Here is a 23,644-nt window from a genome sequence, read left to right on the forward strand (position 1 = left end):
CCAGGCTATGGTGAGTATGCCAGTATGGCCACTATATGCGTGTACTATGTTGGCAGCAGTGCTCCGTTCACGTTTGTTTATTATATTAGTGCTGTCTGCCGTGATACCTGGCTTAATATGGTCAATACTGAATCAGTCTAAAATATGCTTTGGCGGACCCCCCCCCCCCACCCCCCCCCCACCTCTTGCTATAGACAGACATGACTTGACATGACATGATGTGTGTCAAACAATTGTCACACATGGATGGATGATTAGCCTTGTTTATTTATTTATTTCCGGGGGGAATGAATGAATGAATGAATGAATGAATGAATGAATGAATGAATGAATGAATGAATGAATGAATGAATGAATAAATAAATAAATAAATAAATAAATAAATAAATAAATAAATAAATAAATAAATAAATAAATAAATAAATAAATAAATAAATAAATAAATAAATGGATGGATGGATGGATGGATGGATGGATGGATGAATCATATATTCCCGGGGGCATTTCTCTCCAGGTGAGGACAATGCCATCCATTCAACCAAATATGGATGTCAGACGATCAGGCATCATCTCGTATGTATTACTTCTACTACTACTACACACACACACACCCAAACACGCAAATGAAGGGGCATGGTTCCGGCTACTTTGTGGGATTAGTTTATGCAAATGAAGGTGCGTGGTATGCAAATGAAGGGGCATGGTATGCAAATGAAGGGGAGTGGTATGCAAATGAAGGGGCATGGTATGCAAATGAAGGGGCATGGTATGCAAATGAAGGTGCGTGGTATGCAAATGAAGGGGCATGGTATGCAAATGAAGGGGAGTGGTATGCAAATGAAGGGGCATGGTATGCAAATGAAGGGGCATGGTATGCAAATGAAGGGGAGTGGTATGCAAATGAAGGGCATGTTTCGGCTACTTTGTGGGATTAGTTTATGCAAATGAAGGGGCGTGGTATGCAAATGAAGGTGCGTGGTATGCAAATTAAGGGGCATGGTATGCAAATGAAGGGAAGTGGTATGCAAATGAAGGGGAGTGGTATGCAAATGAAGGGGCATGGTATGCAAATGAAGGGGAGTGGTATGCAAATGAAGGGGCATGGTATGCAAATGAAGGGGCATGGTATGCAAATGAAGGGGAGTGGTATGCAAATGAAGGGCATGTTTCGGCTACTTTGTGGGATTAGTTTATGCAAATGAAGGGCCGTGGCATGCAAATTAAGGGGAGTGGTATGCAAATGAAGGTGCGTGGTATGCAAATGAAGGGGCATGGTATGCAAATTAAGGGGCATGGTATGCAAATGAAGGGAAGTGGTATGCAAATGAAGGGCATGTTCCGGCTACTTTGTGGGATTAGTTTATGCAAATGAAGGTGCGTGGTATGCAAATTAAGGGGCATGGTATGCAAATGAAGGGAAGTGGTATGCAAATGAAGGGGCATGGTATGCAAATGAAGGGGCATGGTATGCAAATGAAGGGGAGTGGTATGCAAATGAAGGGCATGTTTCGGCTACTTTGTGGGATTAGTTTATGCAAATGAAGGGGCGTGGTATGCAAATGAAGGTGCGTGGTATGCAAATTAAGGGGCATGGTATGCAAATGAAGGGAAGTGGTATGCAAATGAAGGGGAGTGGTATGCAAATGAAGGGGCATGGTATGCAAATGAAGGGGAGTGGTATGCAAATGAAGGGGCATGGTATGCAAATGAAGGGGCATGGTATGCAAATGAAGGGGAGTGGTATGCAAATGAAGGGCATGTTTCGGCTACTTTGTGGGATTAGTTTATGCAAATGAAGGGGCGTGGCATGCAAATTAAGGGGAGTGGTATGCAAATGAAGGTGCGTGGTATGCAAATGAAGGGGCATGGTATGCAAATTAAGGGGCATGGTATGCAAATGAAGGGAAGTGGTATGCAAATGAAGGGCATGTTCCGGCTACTTTGTGGGATTAGTTTATGCAAATGAAGGTGCGTGGTATGCAAATTAAGGGGCATGGTATGCAAATGAAGGGAAGTGGTATGCAAATGAAGGGGCATGGTATGCAAATGAAGGGGCATGGTATGCAAATGAAGGGGAGTGGTATGCAAATGAAGGGGCATGGTATGCAAATGAAGGGGAGTGGTATGCAAATGAAGGGCATGTTTCGGCTACTTTGTGGGATTGGCTTATGCAAATGAAGGGGCATGGTATGCAAATTAAGGGGCATGGTATGCAAATGAAGGGAAGTGGTATGCAAATGAAGGGGAGTGGTATGCAAATGAAGGGGAGTGGTATGCAAATGAAGGGCATGTTTCGGCTACTTTGTGGGATTAGTTTATGCAAATGAAGGGGCGTGGCATGCAAATTAAGGGGAGTGGTATGCAAACGAAGGTGCGTGGTATGCAAATGAAGGGGCATGGTATGCAAATGAAGGGGCATGGTATGCAAATGAAGGTGCGTGGTATGCAAATGAAGGGGCATGGTATGCAAATGAAGGTGCGTGGTATGCAAATGCAGGGGCATGGTATGCAAATGAAGGGGCATGGTATGCAAATGAAGGGGAGTGGTATGCAAATGAAGGGCATGTTTTGGCTACTTTGTGGGATTGGCTTATGCAAATGAAGGGGCATGGTATGCAAATGAAGGGGAGTGGTATGCAAATGAAGGTGCGTGGTATGCACATGAAGGGGCATGGTATGCAAATGAAGGTGCGTGGTATGCAAATGAAGGGGCATGGTATGCAAATGAAGGGGCATGGTATGCAAATGAAGGGGAGTGGTATGCAAATGAAGGGCATGTTTCGGCTACTTTGTGGGATTAGTTTATGCAAATGAAGGGGCGTGGCATGCAAATTAAGGGGAGTGGTATGCAAATGAAGGTGCGTGGTATGCAAATGAAGGGGCATGGTATGCAAATGAAGGGGCATGGTATGCAAATGAAGGTGCGTGGTATGCAAATGAAGGGGCATGGTATGCAAATGAAGGTGCGTGGTATGCAAATGAAGGGGCATGGTATGCAAATGAAGGGGCATGGTATGCAAATGAAGGGGAGTGGTATGCAAATGAAGGGCATGTTTTGGCTACTTTGTGGGATTGGCTTATGCAAATGAAGGGGCATGGTATGCAAATGAAGGGGAGTGGTATGCAAATGAAGGTGCGTGGTATGCACATGAAGGGGCATGGTATGCAAATGAAGGTGCGTGGTATGCAAATGAAGGGGCATGGTATGCAAATGAAGGGACATGGTATGCAAATGAAGGGGAGTGGTATGCAAATGAAGGGCATGTTTTGGCTACTTTGTGGGATTGGCTTATGCAAATGAAGGGGCATGGTATGCAAATGAAGGTGCGTGATATGCAAATGAAGGTGCGTGGTATGCAAATGAAGGTGCGTGGTATGCAAATGAAGGGGAGTGGTATGCAAATGAAGGGCATGTTTCTGCTACCCTGTGGGACTAGTTTATGCAAATGAAGGTGCGTGGTATGCAAATTAAGGGGCATGGTATGCAAATGAAGGGAAGTGGTATGCAAATGAAGGGGAGTGGTATGCAAATGAAGGGGCATGGTATGCAAATGAAGGGGAGTGGTATGCAAATGAAGGTGCGTGGTATGCAAATTAAGGGGCATGGTATGCAAATGAAGGGGCATGGTATGCAAATGAAGGGGAGTGGTATGCAAATTAAGGGCATGTTTTGGCTACTTTGTGGGATTGGCTTATGCAAATGAAGGGGCATGGTATGCAAATGAAGGTGCGTGATATGCAAATGAAGGTGCGTGGTATGCAAATGAAGGTGCGTGGTATGCAAATGAAGGGGAGTGGTATGCAAATGAAGGGCATGTTTCTGCTACCTTGTGGGATTAGTTTATGCAAATGAAGGTGCGTGGTATGCAAATTAAGGGGCATGGTATGCAAATGAAGGGAAGTGGTGTGCAAATGAAAGGGAGTGGTATGCAAATGAAGGGGCATGGTATGCAAATTAAGGGTATGCAAATGAAGGGGAGTGGTATGCAAATGAAGGGGCATGGTATGCAAATGAAGGGGCATGGTATGCAAATGAAGGGGAGTGGTATGCAAATTAAGGGGAGTGGTATGCAAATGAAGGTGCGTGGTATGCAAATGAAGGGGAGTGGTATGCAAATGAAGGGCATGGTTCGGCTACTTTGTGGGATTAGTTTATGCAAATGAAGGGGCGTGGCATGCAAATTAAGGGGAGTGGTATGCAAATGAAGGTGCGTGGTATGCAAATGAAGGTGCGTGGTATGCAAATGAAGGGGCATGGTATGCAAATGAAGGGGGGTGGTATGCAAATGAAGGGCATGTTTCGGCTACTTTGTGGGATTGGCTTATGCAAATGAAGGGGCATGGTATGCAAATGAAGGTGCGTGGTATGCAAATGAAGGGGAGTGGTATGCAAATGAAGGGGCATGGTATGCAAATGAAGGGGCGTGGTATGCAAATGAAGGGGCATGGTATGCAAATTAAGGGGAGTGGTATGCAAATGAAGGGCATGTTTCGGCTACTTTGTGGGATTGGCTTATGCAAATGAAGGGGCATGGTATGCAAATGAAGGTGCGTGATATGCAAATGAAGGGGCATGGTATGCAAATGAAGGTGCGTGGTATGCAAATGAAGGGGCATGGTATGCAAATGAAGGTGCGTGGTATGCAAATGAAGGTGCGTGGTATGCAAATGAAGGGGAGTGGTATGCAAATGAAGGGGCATGGTATGCAAATGAAGGTGCGTGGTATGCAATTGAAGGGGCATGGTATGCAAATGAAGGGGCATGGTATGCAAATGAAGGGGAGTGGTATGCAAATGAAGGGGCATGGTATGCAAATGAAGGGGAGTGGTATGCAAATGAAGGTGCGTGGTATGCAAATGAAGGGGAGTGGGATGCAAACGAAGGGCGTGGCGACACCCACTAATTTGTATAAGCGACACCCACTAATTTGCATAGCCCTTACCCACAAAGTAGCCGAAACAACGCCCTTCAAATTTTCATAACCCACTCCCACAAAGTAGCGGGAACCACGCCCCTTCATTTGCATACCAGTCCCCTTCATTTGCATACCATACCCCTTCATTTGCATAAACCAATCCCACAAAGTAGCCGAAACATGCCCTTAATTTGCATACCACTCCCCTTCATTTGCATACCACGCACCTTCATTTGCATAAACTAATCCCACAAAGTAGCCGGAACCATGCCCCTTCATTTGCATACCACTCCCCTTCATTTGCATACCACGCACCTTCATTTGCATACCACGCACCTTCATTTGCATAAACTAATCCCACAAAGTAGCCGGAGCCATGCCCCTTCATTTGCATACCACGCCCCTTCATTTGCATACCACTCCCCTTCATTTGCATACCACGCACCTTCATTTGCATACCACTCCCCTTCATTTGCATACCACGCACCTTCATTTGCATACCACGCACCTTCATTTGCACAAACTAATCCCACAAAGTAGCCGGAACCATGCCCCTTCATTTGCATACCACTCCCCTTCATTTGCATACCACGCACCTTCATTTGCATACCACGCACCTTCATTTGCATACAATTCCCCTTTATTTGCATGCCACGCCCCTTCATTTGCATAAACCAATCCCACAAAGTAGCCGAAACATGCCCTTCATTTGCATACTACTCCCCTTCATTTGCATACCACTCCCCTTCATTTGCATACTACGCCCCTTCATTTGCATAAACTAATCCCACAAAGTAGCCGAAACACGCCCTTCATTTGCATACCTTGCCCATTCATTTGCATACCACTCCCCTTCATTTGCATACTACGCCCCTTCATTTGCATAAGCCACTCCCACAAAGTAGCCGAAACACGCCCTTAATTTGCATACCACGCACCTTCATTTGCATACCACTCCCCTTCATTTGCATACCACTCCCCTTCATTTGCATGCCACGCCCCTTCATTTGCATTTGCATAAACCAATCCCGCAAAGTAGCCGAAACATGCCCTTCATTTGCATACCACTCCCCTTCATTTGCATACCACGCACCTTCATTTGCATAAACCAATCCCACAAAGTAGCCGAAACCATGCCCCTTCATTTGCATACCATTCCCCTTCATTTGCATACCACGCACCTTCATTTGCATACCACTCCCATTCATTTGCATGCCACGCCCCTTCATTTGCATAAACCAATCCCACAAAGTAGCCGAAACATGCCCTTCATTTGCATGCCACGCCCCTTCATTTGCATAAACCAATCCCCTTCATTTGCATGCCACGCCCCTTCATTTGCATACCACGCACCTTCATTTGCATACAACTCCCCTTTATTTGCATGCCACACCCCTTCATTTGCATAAACCAATCCCACAAAGTAGCCGAAACATGCCCTTCATTTGCATACTACTCCCCTTCATTTGCATACCACTCCCCTTCATTTGCATACTACGCCCCTTCATTTGCATAAACTAATCCCACAAAGTAGCCGAAACACGCCCTTCATTTGCATACCACGCACCTTCATTTGCATTCTACTCCCCTTCATTTGCATACCATGCCCCTTCATTTGCATACCACTCCCCTTCATTTGCATACCATGCCCCTTCATTTGCATACCATGCCCCTTCATTTGCATACCACACTCCTTCATTTGCATTAGATAATCCCACAAAGTAGCCGGAACCATGCCCCTTCATTTGCATACCACGCACCTTCATTTGCATACCACGCACCTTCATTTGCATACCACTCCCCTTCATTTGCATACCACTCCCCTTCATTTGCATACCACTCCCCTTCATTTGCATGCCACACCCCTTCATTTGCATTTGCATAAACCAATCCCGCAAAGTAGCCGAAACATGCCCTTCATTTGCATACCACTCCCCTTCATTTGCATACCACGCACCTTCATTTGCATACCACGCACCTTCATTTGCATACCACTCCCATTCATTTGCATGCCACGCCCCTTCATTTGCATAAACCAATCCCACAAAGTAGCCGAAACCATGCCCCTTCATTTGCATACCATTCCCCTTCATTTGCATACCACGCACCTTCATTTGCATGAGCTAATCCCACAAAGTAGCCGGAACCATGCCCCTTCATTTGCATACCACTCCTCTTCATTTGCATACCACGCACCTTCATTTGCATACCACTCCCCTTCATTTGCATACTACGCCCCTTCATTTGCATAAACTAATCCCACAAAGTAGCCGAAACACGCCCTTCATTTGCATACCTTGCCCCTTCATTTGCATACCACGCACCTTCATTTGCATACTACTCCCCTTCATTTGCATACCATGCCCCTTCATTTGCATACCACTCCCCTTCATTTGCATACCATGCCCCTTCATTTGCATACCACGCACCTTCATTTGCATACTACTCCCCTTCATTTGCATACCATGCCCCTTCATTTGCATACCACTCCCCTTCATTTGCATACTACGCCCCTTCATTTGCATAAGCCGCTCCCACAAAGTAGCCGAAACACGCCCTTCATTTGCATACCATGCCCCTTCCTTTGCATACCACTCCCCTTCATTTGCATACAACTCCCCTTTATTTGCATGCCACGCCCCTTCATTTTCATAAACTAATCCCACAAAGCAGCCAGAACCATGCCCCTTCATTTGCATACCATTCCCCTTCATTTGCATACCACGCACCTTCATTTGCATGAGCTAATCCCACAAAGTAGCCGGAACCATGCCCCTTCATTTGCATACCACTCCTCTTCATTTGCATACCACGCACCTTCATTTGCATACCACTCCCATTCATTTGCATGCCACGCCCCTTCATTTGCATAAACCAATCCCACAAAGTAGCCGAAACATGCCCTTCATTTGCATGCCCCGCCCCTTCATTTGCATAAACCAATCCCCTTAATTTGCATGCCACGCCCCTTCATTTGCATACCACGCACCTTCATTTGCATACCACTCCCCTTCATTTGCATGCCACGCCCCTTCAATTGCATAAACCAATCCCACAAAGTAGCCGAAACATGCCCTTCATTTGCATACCACTCCCCTTCATTTGCATACCACGCACCTTCATTTGCATACCACGCACCTTCATTTGCATAAGATAATCCCACAAAGTAGCCGGAACCATGCCCCTTCATTTGCATACCACGCACCTTCATTTGCATACCACGCACCTTCATTTACATACCACTCCCCTTCATTTGCATACCACTCCCCTTCATTTGCATACCACTCCCCTTCATTTGCATACCACGCACCTTCATTTGCATACCACGCACCTTCATTTGCATAAGATAATCCCACAAAGTAGCCGGAACCTTGCCCCTTCATTTGCATACCACGCACCTTCATTTGCATACCACGCCCCTTCATTTGCATACCATACCCCTTAATTTGCATAAGCAAATCCCACAAAGTAGCCGAAACACGCCCTTCATTTGCATACCACTCCCCTTCATTTGCATACCACTCCCCTTCATTTGCATAAACCAATCCCACAAAGTAGCCGAAACATGCCCTTCATTTGCATACCACTCCCCTTCATTTGCATACCACGCACCTTCATTTGCATAAGATAATCCCACAAAGTAGCTGGAACCATGCCCCTTCATTTGCATACCACGCACCTTCATTTGCATACCACGCACCTTCATTTACATACAACTCCCCTTCATTTGCATACCACTCCCCTTCATTTGCATACCACTCCCCTTCATTTGCATACCACGCACCTTCATTTGCATACCACGCACCTTCATTTGCATAAGATAATCCCACAAAGTAGCCGGAACCATGCCCCTTCATTTGCATACCACGCACCTTCATTTGCATACCACGCCCCTTCATTTGCATACCATACCCCTTAATTTGCATAAGCAAATCCCACAAAGTAGCCGGAACCACGCCCTTCATTAGCATAAACTGCTCCCACAAAGTAAGTTAGCGAGAAAAGTCGCGAAATTCGTCAGAACAAATCCGAGACCATCACCGCAACCGGGTCGCGTCCCCGATCGCAGCCGTATAGGGTTTGGGCCAAACGGACATACGGTCGCGACAGTAGCCCTGCACGAAAGCCTCGAAATTTGCGACTTTGACGCGAAAGTCGCAGAACAAATCCGAGACCATCACCGCGGCCGGGTCGCGGCCCCGATCGCAGCCGTATAGGTTTCGCGCCAAACGGACATACGGCCGCGGCGGTAGCCTTGAACGAACGCCTACAAATTGCCGACTTTGACGCGCTACAACGCGCCAACGATAAAACATCACGGTCCGACGTTCGGATATGTCGGAGAGCCAGCCGAGACGAACGGTTAGGTGTCTCGGACGTACGCCTCCGACAGTCGTACAAAACGTCCTTCACTTTGGCTCTGTGCATGCAGACACGTCATAGACCCATAGACTCTAACAGCGTCCTGGCTGAAAAAGTGAAACGAGACCGCGCCTCCTAGAAAGGTCACCTGAGGACGTTCTATAGATCCACGCGTGCGTCTCCGGGAGCTCTATAACATATCCGAAAATCAGCCCGGAAGGCCTCACCGTCGTGGCGTTCCAGTAAAGCAAAGTTTTTACGTTCACGCGTGCCTACGCCGACGATCGTAAGTCTGTTCGGGATGGGCCGAACACCTCTGCGATCGCGGCGACGAGCCGATCGTCATGATGGTCTGAGTTTTTTTCTGCGACCTCGGGAACCTCAAATCTGACCCGAGGCCTAGCATTGCAGTGTAGTTCCCTTTATCGGACACTTGTAAGAGTCCCACAAAATCGAGACCAACGCCATTTTATTCGCCATGGCCTGAATATGGATATTCGGGGGTGTTACATATTTTAAAAAATATCTATCACTTAATTTTTAAGGCATTTGGCCCAAAGGTCACCGTGGCAGTCTTTCGGCTGACCTTTGACCTTTGCAAACGTCGTGGAAATTTGAGACCGGTTCCATTGGATTCGACATGTCCTGAATATGGATATTGGAGGTTCTTACATATTTTTAAAAATATATATCACCCCGTTTTTTAAAGAATTTGGCCCAAAGGGTCACCGTTGCAGTCTTTTTGCTGACCATTGACCTTTGCAAACGTCCTGGAAAGTCGAGACCGGCCCCATTGAATTCGGGACGCTCTAAATATGAATAAAATGTCTCGTTTGCGAAGAATAGGGTTAGGGAACATGTTTTAAAGGTGTGTTTTGTCTGTTTTCACTTCTGTGGAGAGAGGGGAGAAAGGAGTGGAGAGGAGGGAGAGAAGAGGCAGCCTTTTTGCTGACCATTGACCTTTGCAAATGGCGTGGAGAGCCCAGACTGACGCCATTGGATTCTACACGCTCTAAATATCAATAAAATGTCTCGTTTGCGAAGAATAGGCTTAGGGAACATGTTTTAAAGGTTTGTTTTGTCTGTTTTCACTTTTGTGGAGGAGAGGAGAGGAGGGCCTCTCCGCTCACTGGCCATGTAATATCTATATCTGGCCACAGATGGGCTGTGGCGCTGTTCTGAAATCCACTGCCATTTGACTGTATTTTATTTGACTCTCGTTTCTCTGACTTCCTGTGTGTGTGTGTGTGTGTGTGTGTGTGTGTGTGTGTGTGTGTGTGTGTGTGTGTGTGTGTGTGTGTGTGTGTGTGCGTTGTGTCGTATCGTGTCGTCTCGTTCATCTGTTTACTTTACTTATTCACAGCTAAGAATCACATCAAGGTCTGTGAAACAGTGAATGAATAGCTGACTCTGTCGCGATTTTGGCTTTTTAAGTTGTTTATGTTTTTGGAGGAGATTAATGCCCTGGATCAGGGCAGGAATTTCACGGCGGCCACGGCGGCCATGGCCGTCGTTGCCCCTCTCTTTGGCCTTGTGCCCCTCGAAAAAGTATATGCCCAGACGGCCACAGTGGCCGCGGTGCCCATGTGCCCCGACCGGCGCCCACAGCAGTTCATTTTACCGTTTGTCCTCTGCGCAATTTTCCAGTCATTACGGTAACCTTCCCCAAACGTCTCGCGCAGACTTGTATTGTCTGTAGGCTATTGTAGTTGTGTTGCCATTTGCCAAGTGGTTTGATTCTTTCGCGTTACTTTGCCTCCTCCTCCGCTCCATGCACGCATACACGCACTGACAGCTCTCACTCACACTGACACTCAGCGCTTCAGGATTATTATCACACAGAGCCCGTGTGTTAAGACCAACGTGACTCGTCTTCATGGACATATAAACTCACAAAACAACACCACGCAACAGCATAGACTGCAGGACTCCTCCACCATTTACCACGCTATCGTCTGCTACGTTAGTTGACAGAGTAAATTGTTTAAACAGCCAACGCTGGCCACTACACGGCTAATATCGCTAGCCAAACGCTAGTAGCCAAGCACCAGAGCGCGCTCACTGTACACCACGCGTCGCTCGCTTAATAATCATTCATTTCTGTATCAATGCGGACATAACGTGGTAAATGTTCATAAGCACACAATTGTACAAAATGCTTTTTACACTTGACTTATCTCCAGAGTCCTCAGTCCTGCAGCCCCACAATGCCATATGCCAGTCTAGCCTTAACATCTACATTTATATGTTATTCAATATATTACTTTAGCACAAAATATAGGCTTTTCTAAACCAAGCCCTCATTCAAAAGTTATGTAAGTAATTAAGTAAATGTTATTTATAAAGCACCTTTTGAAACAAAGTTAGAAGGTGCTGAACAATTTGCACAGTATAAACAATAGAAGAAAATTAAAAACAAGGAACATATCACACAGTTGTGACTATAGCAGAAGAAAAACAAACAAGGCAGAACAGAAACATAGGGCTATAAAAATGAATGTAGCCTATTTAAGAAGAACTATTCTGAACCAATGTTCGCCTTTAAATTAAAAAAAATGTAATCATCCTTAACCTTTAAGCTAAAATAATGATGACCGGGGACTTAAAATCATTGTTTTAATTGATGGCCTTCATGCCCTGGCACTTGGCCTTGTGCCCTCAAAAAGTTGACCACACTAAAGGCCAAGTGGCCTTGCCCCTAAAAGGATGAAATTCCAGGCCTGCCCTGGATTATATGTTTTCGTGACACACATGGAGTCCCGAGAGGCAGCAGAAAGTGACAGGTACGGGTCGTCCCTGTGATTAAACGTGATTCTGTTCTTTGGCTATATAGAAGTGTCTATTTGTACATCTCTAAATGTTTTGATGAATTGAACAAGGTGGACCCTCTTGTAAACAAGTGTAATGCTTAATTGGGTCGTCCAGAGAGAGAGAGAGAGAGAGAGAGAGAGAGAGAGAGAGAGAGAGAGAGAGAGAGAGAGAGAGAGAGAGAGAGAGAGAGAGAGAGACGTTACCGCTCTCCGCATTTGACCCATCTCTTGGAGCGGTGAGCCGCAGCCGTGCCACACTCGGGGAATCATTTGATTAGTTGATTTGACCCCCCCGATCCAACCCGTTGAGGCTGAGTGCCAAGCAGGGAGGCATTATGTCCCATTTTTACAGTATTTGGTATGACCCCGGCCGTGGATGGAACCCCTGACCTCCCCAGTTTCAGGGCGGACACTCTAACCACACAAGGCCACTGAACTGACAGCAGACATCAGATTAGTGACGGAAGGGAAGGAATGGCTTTCATGAAACATTGATGAGGCGTAACGGATCACCTCCCAGACTAGGGAGACAGAGAGAGAGAGACAGACAGAGAGAGAGAGAGACAGAGACACAGAGAGAGAGAGAGAGAGAGACGGAGGGAGAGAGAGACGGAGAGAGGGAGAGACGGAGAGAGGGAGATTGAGTGTGTGTGACGGACAGGATAGGTGCCGGGGAGGGGAGAGAGAGAGGTAATGGATTAGGAAACCATATGTTTCCTCTCTGAAACCCCGCGCTGTGACGTTTGTGTGTGTGTGTGTGTGTGTGCCTGCGTGTGTTACTAATAGTTGTCTCCGCAAGTATATGAGAAATAGACGTTTTGATGAACCATTTTACTGGTCCTCACAAGAAAAATGGTTGTTGTTTTTTGGTTGGGGGGAAAAAGAGATATTTACAATCAGGAAAAGATTCATGTTGAGGTTAGGATCAGGATTAGACATTCAGATGTAAGGTTAGGGGTTTTGGTGTTTTAAACATTATGTTATAATTTAGCTATTGAAAAATAGCAGATCTACAAGCTCATAGAGCGCCACTCGGTGGCGCGCTATGAGCTTGTGTGCGTGTGCTTGTGTGCGTGTGCGTGTGCGTGTGCTTGCGAATGCGAATGCGAATGCGTGTGTGCAGTCTGTCGGATCAGGAGCTGCTGTTCTCAGTGCAGTTCGGAGGTCTGGACTCTGGCTTCAACAGCGTGGACAGTGGAAACAAGAGATGGTCTGGGAACGAGGTATTTGGTTCTACTGACAATACTTAGAAATAAGTTTAGGCATAGTTTTACTGAGGTTAATTTTAGGAATAGTTTAGGTTTTTGCACTGTTTTTACTGAGGTTAAGATTAGGAATAAGGTTAGGTTTAGACAGTTTTACTGAGGTTACGTTTAGGAATAAGGTTAGGTTTAGACATAGCTTTACTGAGGTTAAGTTTAGGAATAAGGTTAGGTTTAGGCATAGTTTTACTGAGGTTAAGTTTAGGAATAACTTCAATAAGGTTAGGTTTAGGCATAGCTTTACTGAGGTTAAGTTTAGGAATAACTTCAATAAGGTTAGGTTTAGACATAGCTTTACTGAGGTTAAGTTTAGGAATAACTTCAATAAGGTTAGGTTTAGGCATAGCTTTACTGAGGTTAAGTTTAGGAATAAGGTTAGGTTTAGGCATAGTGGGCTGAGCGCTTACGGCGGCTGTACGCCCGAGGCAACTGTGTTTTAAGGCGAGCGTCGGGACCGGGTATCCCTTTTAATGACTCACATCCACACTAGAGCCCAGCCGATGCCAGATATTACTTATACAGTGAGCTTCTGATGTGATTGTGTGTGTGTGTGTGTGTGTGTGTGTGTGTGTGTGTGTGTGTGTGTGTGTGTGTGTGTGTGTGTGTGTGTGTGTGTGTGTGTGTGTGTGTGTGTGTGTGTGTGATTGAGACATTCTGCATAGTGAGTACTTTCTACTTTTGGAACTTTAAGTACATTTTGATACCAATACATTTGTACTTTCCCTCAAAGTACATTTTGAATTCCAGACTTGTACTTGTAATAGAGTATTTCTACAATGCAGTATTGATACTTTTACTTAAAGACAGAGTGCCGTGATCCCCCCAAAAAAAGAAAACGGGTCTATTAATTATTTGGAGGAAGATTTTTTTTGGCCACACCCACCAGTTCATTTAGTATAGAGAGTATGCGCGTGACATCATCATCAAACCCGGAAGTTATCCAGGAATGCCTACCAACTTTACCAAGTGGCAAAAAACGACTTGCTGGCCTTGATAGCCCATATATCCAAACAGAAATGTCCTATCTGATTGCATTAAACAACGTTAAACAATGTTAAACTCACTTTGCATGTTGCTTTGCCACTGGCTTTGCCACTCGATGTGCCATTCACTTTAAGCATGCGCATACTCTCTATACCTGGTTTTCACCTTAGCACCACCCACCTGAACTTAAGCCTCGCCCACAGATGTGTGTTGTATGATAAGAGCGAGCGGGTTAGGGGATGATTTTAGTGTGTCACTAAAATGGTGTATTTTCGATTAATCCTTTTGACCCGAAGGCTTTCAGCTTTCAGTGAAGACATTTTAATATTTATAACCACACCTGAGGGGGCTATAGAGCGTCGCAGTCCCGCCCCCTACCATGGACCAGGAAATGAATCCCAATGCATTTTCCTCATAGACATTTCGAAAAGTATTTATTTAAAGACTGTTACGCCGCGGACAAAGCCAACTCGAGTCGTGACAACTCACGACAACACAAACAATATTTTGGACCAAACAAATAATTACAAAGAAGAAAAACAACAAAGAAAGTGTTGTAACCTGCCGTTTTTTCTTCTTTCTAATTATTTGTTCGGCCCAAAAAATTGTGTTTGTTGTCATGATTTGTCACGACTCGAGTTGGCTTTGTCCGCGGCGTAAATGTCTTTAAATAAATACTTTCTGAAATGTCTATGAGGAAAATGAACGGAGAATCATTTCCTGGTCCAGGGTAGGGGGCGGGACTGCGACGCTCTATTAGACTCATGTCAACTCCATAGACACATACAAAACACCTGGGGGTCTATTAGAGTCATGTTAACTCCATAGACACATACAAAACACCTGGGGGTCTATTAGAGTCATGTTAACTCCATAGACACATACAAAACACCTGGGGGTCTATTAGAGTCATGTTAACTCCATAGACACATACAAAACACCTGGGGGTCTATTAGAGTCATGTTAACTCCATAGACACATACAAAACACCTGGGGATCTATTAGAGTCATGTTAACTCCATAGACACATACAAAACACCTGGGGATCTATTAGACTCATGTCAACTCCATAGACACATACAAAAAACCCGGGGGTCTATTAGAGTCATGTCAACTCCATAGACACATACTAAACACCTGGCGGTCTATTAGACTCATGTCAACTCCATAGACGCATACTAAACACCTGGCGGTCTATTAGACTCATGTCAACTCCATAGACGCATACTAAACAGAAAAAGTAAAAAACTATGGCACATATTTAAGTAAATAAAGCAGGAAAGGGCGCACACCAGTGTTGGTGAGGTGCTGGCCTAAGGTAGTAAATAAGTAAAATGAGAATAGGCCGCACACACATAGCCACAATGCTGTATATTTATTGAGAAGAATCCAACGTTTCGACCTTTCGGCCTTCTTCAGGGAATTTAAGTAAAACAAAAAATGTGAGTATGTTTTCCACCACCGTGTACCGAGCCAAGCTCAGTCACTCCCACAGTGAGAAAAGACCCACAATGCAACACCTTATCACTTCTTCACTGTCCACTGGACACCTCGTATAGTCCGAAACCCATCGCCTCTGAGGAAACGGAACCAACATGTCCTTGAATAGTGACAATAGCCAAGATCTACAAGCTCACAACGCATGGTGATGTAGAGCTGCTATTTTCACTACTTTTACTTCATGCCTCTTGCATTCAGGTGACCAAAAAGATACAAGGTTTCTACCGGATTGCAAAAAATGTTTTTCTAAAAACCTCTCTCTCTCTCTCTCTCTCTCTCTCTCTCTCTCTCTCTCTCTCTCTCTCTCTCTCTCTCTCTCTCTCTCTCTCTCTCTCTCTCTCTCTCTCTCTCTCTCTCTCTCTCTCTCTCTCTCTCTCTCTCTCTCTCTCTCTCTCTCTCTCTCTCTCTCGTTATGCAAGGTCATAGTTAGTGTGTGACAGGCTGGGAAAAGTCAACACATTGTGGTTCCCATTGCTCACTGTGTGTGTATCAGACACTCACCCTTTAACGAGAGGAGGAAACCCATTCACTGCTGTTTGGACAAAGCGCTCCATTCTCCACGTACTCACGTTTTTTTTACTTAAGTAAAAGTATCAATACCGCAATGTAGAAACAATCTGTTACAGGTAAAAGTGCAGAATTCAACATGTAATTGAGTAGAGGTACTGAAGTATTGGCTTCAAAATGTACTTCATCCATCCATCTTCCACCGCTTATCTGTAGTCTGGTCGCGGGGGCAACAGCTCCACCCCAAAAACCCCCGAAATGCATAGAAAACTGTATTTTACCACAGTTATACCTATAACACACAATCATCTATCATCCATACATTTTATTTCTTTCTTTTTCTTTAGTTGTGAGCCACAAGATGTGTATCTTGTACAGGGCTTATATTAAGCAAGTAAGCATCAATAATAACATCAGTTGTCTGCTTTTCTGTGAAAGCCCTAACAAATGCTTCCTTAACATATTTGGATTTGGCCAGAAAGATAACGCCATAAATTACACAGTGATTTCAACACTTGTCAGTCACTTGGCATAGGCTATAGCAGCGCACAGCAATGCCAGCATGCATGCATTGTCAGGGAGCGTGTGAGATACACGACACAAACGTTAGCACATTTTTGTTTTATTTGTGTTTCTTGTTGAGCCTCGTTGTGTCAGACTGGTGCAGATCGGTTTTAACCCATTTTGGGCGGGAACCCCTTTTGGTGTTAAGCATTATGTTATGCTTTAGCTATTGAAAAATAGCAGATCTACAAGCTCTAAGCGTAATTTATTTTGCTTTGTATTCTGTACTCTTGAGTCTTGCCCCCCCCCCCCCCCCCCCCCGCCCTCAAGTCTAATTTCCTCCTGGGGGGGAGGAGGGCATTTTCAGACCGGGGGAGATGGGAGAGGGAGGGGCTGTTCAGCTCTGAGCAGGGCACTATGGAGACGCGCACGTTGTAGGAGGGACGCATGCATGTAGTTAGTAGCGTAGTGTTTCAAATAGTAAGTAATATAAGCACTTTAATTTGAAATATCATTGAAATTTGGGATTTTTGCATGCCATCATGTTTGGTGAGGCAGTCAGGGCATTTAGGGGGGCATTGCCCCTTCCGTGCCCATGCCTATATCTGGGCCCTGGAGTATGAACGAAGATTGCTCGGTAGACAGAGAGCTTTGCCTTCTGGCTCAACTCTCTTTTCGTCACAAAAGTGAGGTACAGCGACTGCGATACCGCCCCTTCCGCTCCGATTCCCCGGCTGATCTCCTTCTCCGTCCTCCCCTCACTCGGGAGTTCAAAATGTACTTGAAGCACCAAAAGTAAAGTGCTCGTTGAGCAGAATGTTCTGAAAAAGAATCAAGTTTATTAATAATTATAGTATAGAGTAAAAGGAAAATATTTGTCTCTGAGATGGACTGAGGTAAAAGTATTGGAAATTGGAAATACTCAAGTAAATTACAAATACCTCAAAATTGTACTTAAGTACAGTACTTAAAGGCATATTCAGTGATTTGACTTAATTCAAATATCACTTATTTTTTTATTTTTTTCTGGATAATCCTCCCTACTATAGAGTGTGCTGACCATATAAGGAGTTCCTCCCTGTCCCCATTGAGCCTCTGGGGTAAAAAAAAACCCTAGTTTCAGTTTTGGTGGCGGGTGGCAAAACCTTCATCCAATCAGGATGAGAGGGGCCTTCCTCCAATCATGATCGAGTGGGGGCGGGCCTTGGTGCACATGCTGTTGGCCTGTTGCACTTCCCCCCCACTGTAGAGCGTGCATGTGCACATTTTGTTACCGGGGCGGACTGGGTGGTTTTCCAAATCACCCAAATCACTGAATGCTCCTTTAAGTAAATAGACTTTCCACCACTGCATACTGGGATATCCCTGGTCTCTGCAGACACGAGGTTTGCCAACTACGAGATATCTCGTAGTTTAATTGACACCCGTTATCTGACAACTATACGAGATATCTCCTAGATATCGCGTTATATCAATTATGAAACCGGTGTTGCGCGGTGTTTACGTTTACTGGTGTCGGGGAGGTCACCAGGACTCTAGATGCACCTCGGAGGCAGACATCTCTCCTGTCCAGGGGGAGAGTAGAGAGAGTGACGACATAAAACTTATGGATTGTAGCTTTAACCCATTTTGGGCGGGAACCCCTTTTGTTTGGTGTTTTAAACATTATGTTTTAATTTAGCTATTGAAAAATAGCAGATCTGCAAGCTCGTAGCGCGCCACCGAGTGGCGCGCTACGAGCTTGTAGATCTGCTATTTTTGAAAAATCATGAAAACATTTATTTCAGAAAACTGGAGGATTTAGAAGAGACCAGGGGTCATCAACGGACAAATCAGCAGACAAATGTAATGTTCTTATTTCATAAGGGTCCATTTGGATCCATTTTGAACACTCTCAGAGTTACAGACCTGTCATTCAGGGCTAGCTCTTTGCGCGTTTCTGGTAACATTGTTATCCACTCATTTAGTAAAATGTCCACCACAAAGCCAGCATGGCGATGAGCCCTGCTCAGGACTGACTGGTGCTGACATCCCTCCTGGAGGGTTGTTTGTTCCACAGCGTTTAGTAGAAACAGAACTGGCTTGGCTCCAGTGTTGTTTTTGCCAGCAAATTTTGATTTTAGTTTCAGTCATAGTCTCTTCAATAGTTTTAATTTGGTTTCAGTCACATTTTAGTCACCCCGAATGTTTTAGTGTTAGTCTAGTTTTAGTCGACTAAATATCATAAGATTTTTGTCGACTAAAACTACAGGTGATTTAGTCGACTAAAATGTATTTTGGCGGGCCCTGATGCCGTCGAAATGACTGATTTTACATTTGCTGAAAATAGCCGATCTACAAGCTCACAACGCCTCGCAGCGCGACGCGTTGTGAGCTTGTAGATCGTTGTGAGCTTGTAGATCTACAAGCTCACAACGCGTCACGCTGCGACGCGCTGTGAGCTTGTAGATCTGCTATTTTCAGCATGCAACCAAGTGTAAAATTACTTACACTGGATCTCTTGTCCACTAGTCCCTTCCTGACATTTTAGTCTAGTTTTTATCTGTCGACGAAATTGTCAGTATATTTAGTCTTAGTTTTAGTCGCCGTAGCTTATTTTTCATGTAGTTTCCATTTCGTTTTCATCAGTGAAAAAAGGTAGTCGTCTTAGTTTTAGTCGACGAAAACGACACTGGTTGGCTCCCACGGGGTGCATGTGTTTGGTCCAACACACTAACAGTCCTACAGTCATGAGACACCTTATCCAAAACCCCACCCTGAACCTATAACCTCACAGGGAGCCTACAGTTTTTTTTTAACCTGCCACAGGTTCGTTTTAACCTGCCACACGTGTCGGGAGCCACGGGCGAGTTTTAACCGGCCACGGGTTAGTTGTAACCGGCAGTGCATGTCGGGAGCGACGGTGTTGTCGAACTAATGCCTGTCGGACTGTTAGTACGTCTAACCAACATACTGGTATGCACCCCGGCTCCCCACAGCGTCTGAGTGCTTGCTACCAAGCTACGGGTGCCTGACACAGTGCCCTGCCCAGCCTCATCCTTCTCTCTCTCTCTCTCTCTGAACTTGTCGGTCTAGTGCCCTTCGTGGCATTCTTGTCACCATCACCTGAAAGGCCCTGAAGGCCCCGGACGACTGGTTGAGAACCACTGGGGGTTAAGCAACACAATGTAAAGGAGCCAAGAACAATGACAGCGTCACAGCTGGGAGAGAAAGTCCAATTTATTAATGTACTGAAACAGGAAATGTGCAGAAAATGTGATTCTGCTCAAATGTGCTCAGAACACAATGAGCCTTGTCTCTCCAGACATCAGTCAAATGCACCCTGTAGGTTTTTGTCTGGGTCTGTTTTAGTTCCAAGGCTCCTAGTCCCCCATGATCTCTCTCTCTCTCTCTCTGCTGTCTGTGTTTATCCCTGTCTCCGTTTGTCAACTCAATTCGTAATGCTTTTTTGGCATGACATGACATGTCATCGTGACAATAGTGGTTTGTTTTTTACAGCGTGGGTTTACGGCAAGAGTCTGTCTGTCTGTCTGTCTGTCTGTCTGTCTGTCTGTCTGTCTGTCTGTCTGTCTGTCTGTCTGTCTGTCTGTCTGTCTGTCTGTCTGTCTGTCCAGAGATAATTTCACAAACCACTGGACAGATGGCCGTCAGTCTTTGTATGCACACTGCCAGTAGGACACATGAAGTTTTATACTTTTTTTATACTTTTTTAAGATATTTTTTATGGCTTTTTTGCCTTTATTTGATAGGGTACAGTAATGTGACAGGAAAGGGGGGGAGAGATGGGGGGGAAGACATGCGGCAAAGGCTGAAGGGCCGAACCCGAAGCACGCCGTCAGGCGGAAGTTTTATACTTTTTAAATATTTAAATGTAAATAACAGATCTACAAGCTCAAAAGGCGTCAAATTGCGAGATCTGCTATGTTCACATTATTTGATGTTCTTTTTTTTTTCTTTTTTATGACCGCATTTCAATACGGAAAGCATTGCAATTTGCACTTTTAAACACTTAAGTAGCTTTAAAAGCACTCAAGTACAACTTTGACGGAGCAACTTAACACTTGTAGTTGAGTAATATCTGAGCAGGAGTATCTATACTCAATTCTGTACTAGGGATGCACCGTTATTGAAATGTTGGCCCATATGATATGATATAGTACTTTATTGTGAGTTCACACTGAAATTTGTCTTGCGACACAGCAGCCAAGTATGCAGAACACATATACGTACACACATTTGACATAACACAAAGAACAAGACAATTTACATACATAAAGACATGAAGACAAGAGCAATATCCACCGCTTAGATTATCCTGTGGCTACTACGACTCCTGATTAAGCCTCAAGGTCGACTGGTGGACAAAGGACCTCTTTAGTCTGACCTTATTGTATGCTGGTACACCATATCTCCTTCCTGAAGGTAGCAACCTATATTCTCCATACAACACATGCTTAGTATTAGAGGTGATATTCCTTGCTAACCTTAGGATGCTGTTATCATACGTGGATGTATAAAGTTTCTGAAGTTGTTGTCCAACAATCTTTGAACAAATGTTCAGTTGTTGCAGCATTTGTGACGAACATAAACAGCTTGAATGTAGTATTTGAATTAAAAGATGTCCCAACGTTTGAAAGCTTCCCCATAAACACTGATCACAAAAGGCTTTTCATTTATTTTTCAACATAGTTATTATAAAATTGAATATCTGCTAAAACCAGTGTATTATTTTGATATCGACCCGGTACCGATATTGCATTTTAAGGCCAATATCGGAGAATACTGATGTGACGACCGATTAATTGCCCATCGCTATTCTATACTCAAGTACTTTGGGGTTGAGTACTTTGACCACCACTGACGTCTTGTGTCCCAATGTTCTTCCCTCTGTGTGTGTGTGTGTGTGTGTGTGTGTGTGTGTGTGTGTGTGTGTGTGTGTGTGTGTGTGTGTGTGTGTGTGTGTGTGTGTGTGTGTGTGTGTGTGTGTGTGTGTGTGTGTGTGTATCCTATAGGAGCAGTCTACACGTGGAACTGGGACCCCCACAGTCTTCATCATCCTCCCCCTCCCCTGCGTCTCCCCCCTGCGTCTCTCCCTCTGGCCCCTCCCCTGACCCCCCCAGCCCCTCCCTGGAGGAGAGGAGGAGACCTGGATCTCTGCTTCTCTGGCAGGAGAGAGAGAGACAACAGTAAGTATGAGAGAGAGAGAGAGAGAGAGATCATACTATTATGCCAGTCATTGCTGGGTTAAATTCTGGGGTAAATAAGCAACAAAAAAAATCCCGGCATGTTAACAGCATGAACAAGCACCTTTCTATTCACCGATAAAGCAGTGCGACATGGTTCGCTGACGGCATGACCGTCAACCGTTTGTTTTCGTGTAGAAGCATGCAGCGGCAGCTGCGCGACCACGACGATTGCGTGACAAAATGGGACCGGTGCCGGTTCGGGAAAAATAGATTAATAGACCAGTCATTCCCCAATAGTGAGGGGAACATTCAGACCCTTCTGATCCCCAATTTGTTTTCCCCTAAAAAAGAATATCTATAGTAATATCTGATCTACAAGCTCACTCACTAGTGAGGTTTGGTTAAAATAACATTTGTATTCATGAATTCAAATAAGTTTAAGTTCAAGTTAAAATAAGTTTTAACCCATTTTGACCTGAGATCAGATTCTAAAAATGTCTTCTACATCCTGACAGTTTTCTGAAAAAGCTATGTTTCCATGTCAGTCGTTCTTCGATTTTTCAAAAATAGCAGACCTACAAGCTCGTAGCGCGCCACTCGGTGGCGCGCTATGAGCTTGTAGATCTGCTATTTTTCAATAGCTAAAGCATAACATAATGCTAACGCCCAAAGGGGTTCCCACCCAAAATGGGTAAACTCGTATTAACAAGGGCGTTTCATAAAACATGTTGACGGTGCTATATTTCAGTAGTCAACAACAGTCCTGTGTATTACCGTGCAGTATAACCACATCTTTTTTTTCTTTTTTTTCTTTTTTGGTACAGCTTACTGAAGTCCTCCTCGTCCAAAACAGGAAGTCACGTGACTGCGGCGCCACAGGCAGGAAGTTGCTCAGGGTGAGTAGAAACGTCCGTCGTCGTCCCCCCCCCCCCCCCCCCCCAATTAAATAAAATTTGTACTGCTACTGAGTGAATGTCCTCTGATTCTGATTCTGATTTATTTATTTATTTTTTTTGCATTTCCTGGAGTCGTATCATCATATCAATTTACAATTTGGGCATTTAGCAGACGCTCTTAATCCAGAGCGACTGGCAGTAATCAAGAACAACACATGGTAATACATCAAATACATAAAAACAGCCTCGACAACTCAAATTATTTAATTTAGATAGCATATTATGTACACATAGCACTCTATTCGACACCGTAAAATCAAAATTTAGTATTCGCCAATATTGTTTTAAATATATTTTATGTTTTTTATCTTTGCTTTTCTACAGCAGACATGCAGCTGTTGTTGTTAGTTCTCCAACTTAAGTACTAATCCATTCCTGGTTGATTGTTTTCATATCATATACTGTAGGCCTACTGTACGTGGGTCGCCGCCAATGTAGGTGCGGTGGCAACATATTCAAGAAAGATTTTCTTAGGAAAAAAGCATGCGTCATACGCTCAATGGGCTGTACAACTACAGTGTGTAAATACGTTACTTACAATTGGTGCAGTTTCGAAAATAGCAGCGAGGCATTGTGGACTTGTTAACTTTGATTCTGAACAGCTGCTGTGAATTCCGGCCAATCAGATCGGCAGCTGCGCAGCCAGCGCTCTGCCCA

The 23,644-nt window shown here is 44.7% G+C and overlaps 1 protein-coding gene across 1 annotated transcript in view; it reads left to right on the plus strand.

Annotated features, from left to right (window-relative positions):
* Positions 1–13,191: 13,191 nt before the first annotated feature.
* Positions 13,192–23,644, plus strand: part of LOC306914393 (leucine-rich repeat and calponin homology domain-containing protein 4-like) — a gene marked incomplete at both ends in the record, with an annotated part of 18,144 nt that continues 7,691 nt past the window's right edge. Inside the window, 3 exons of the mRNA XM_079491387.1 lie at positions 13,192–13,311; positions 21,892–22,031; positions 22,856–22,927. Coding sequence (XP_079347513.1) covers positions 13,192–13,311; positions 21,892–22,031; positions 22,856–22,927 — 332 coding nt within the window. The remainder of the gene's footprint in view (positions 13,312–21,891; positions 22,032–22,855; positions 22,928–23,644) is intronic.

This window comes from Electrona antarctica (genome assembly GCF_951216825.1).
Source record: "Electrona antarctica genome assembly, chromosome: 21".
Lineage (NCBI taxonomy): Eukaryota > Metazoa > Chordata > Actinopteri > Myctophiformes > Myctophidae > Electrona > Electrona antarctica.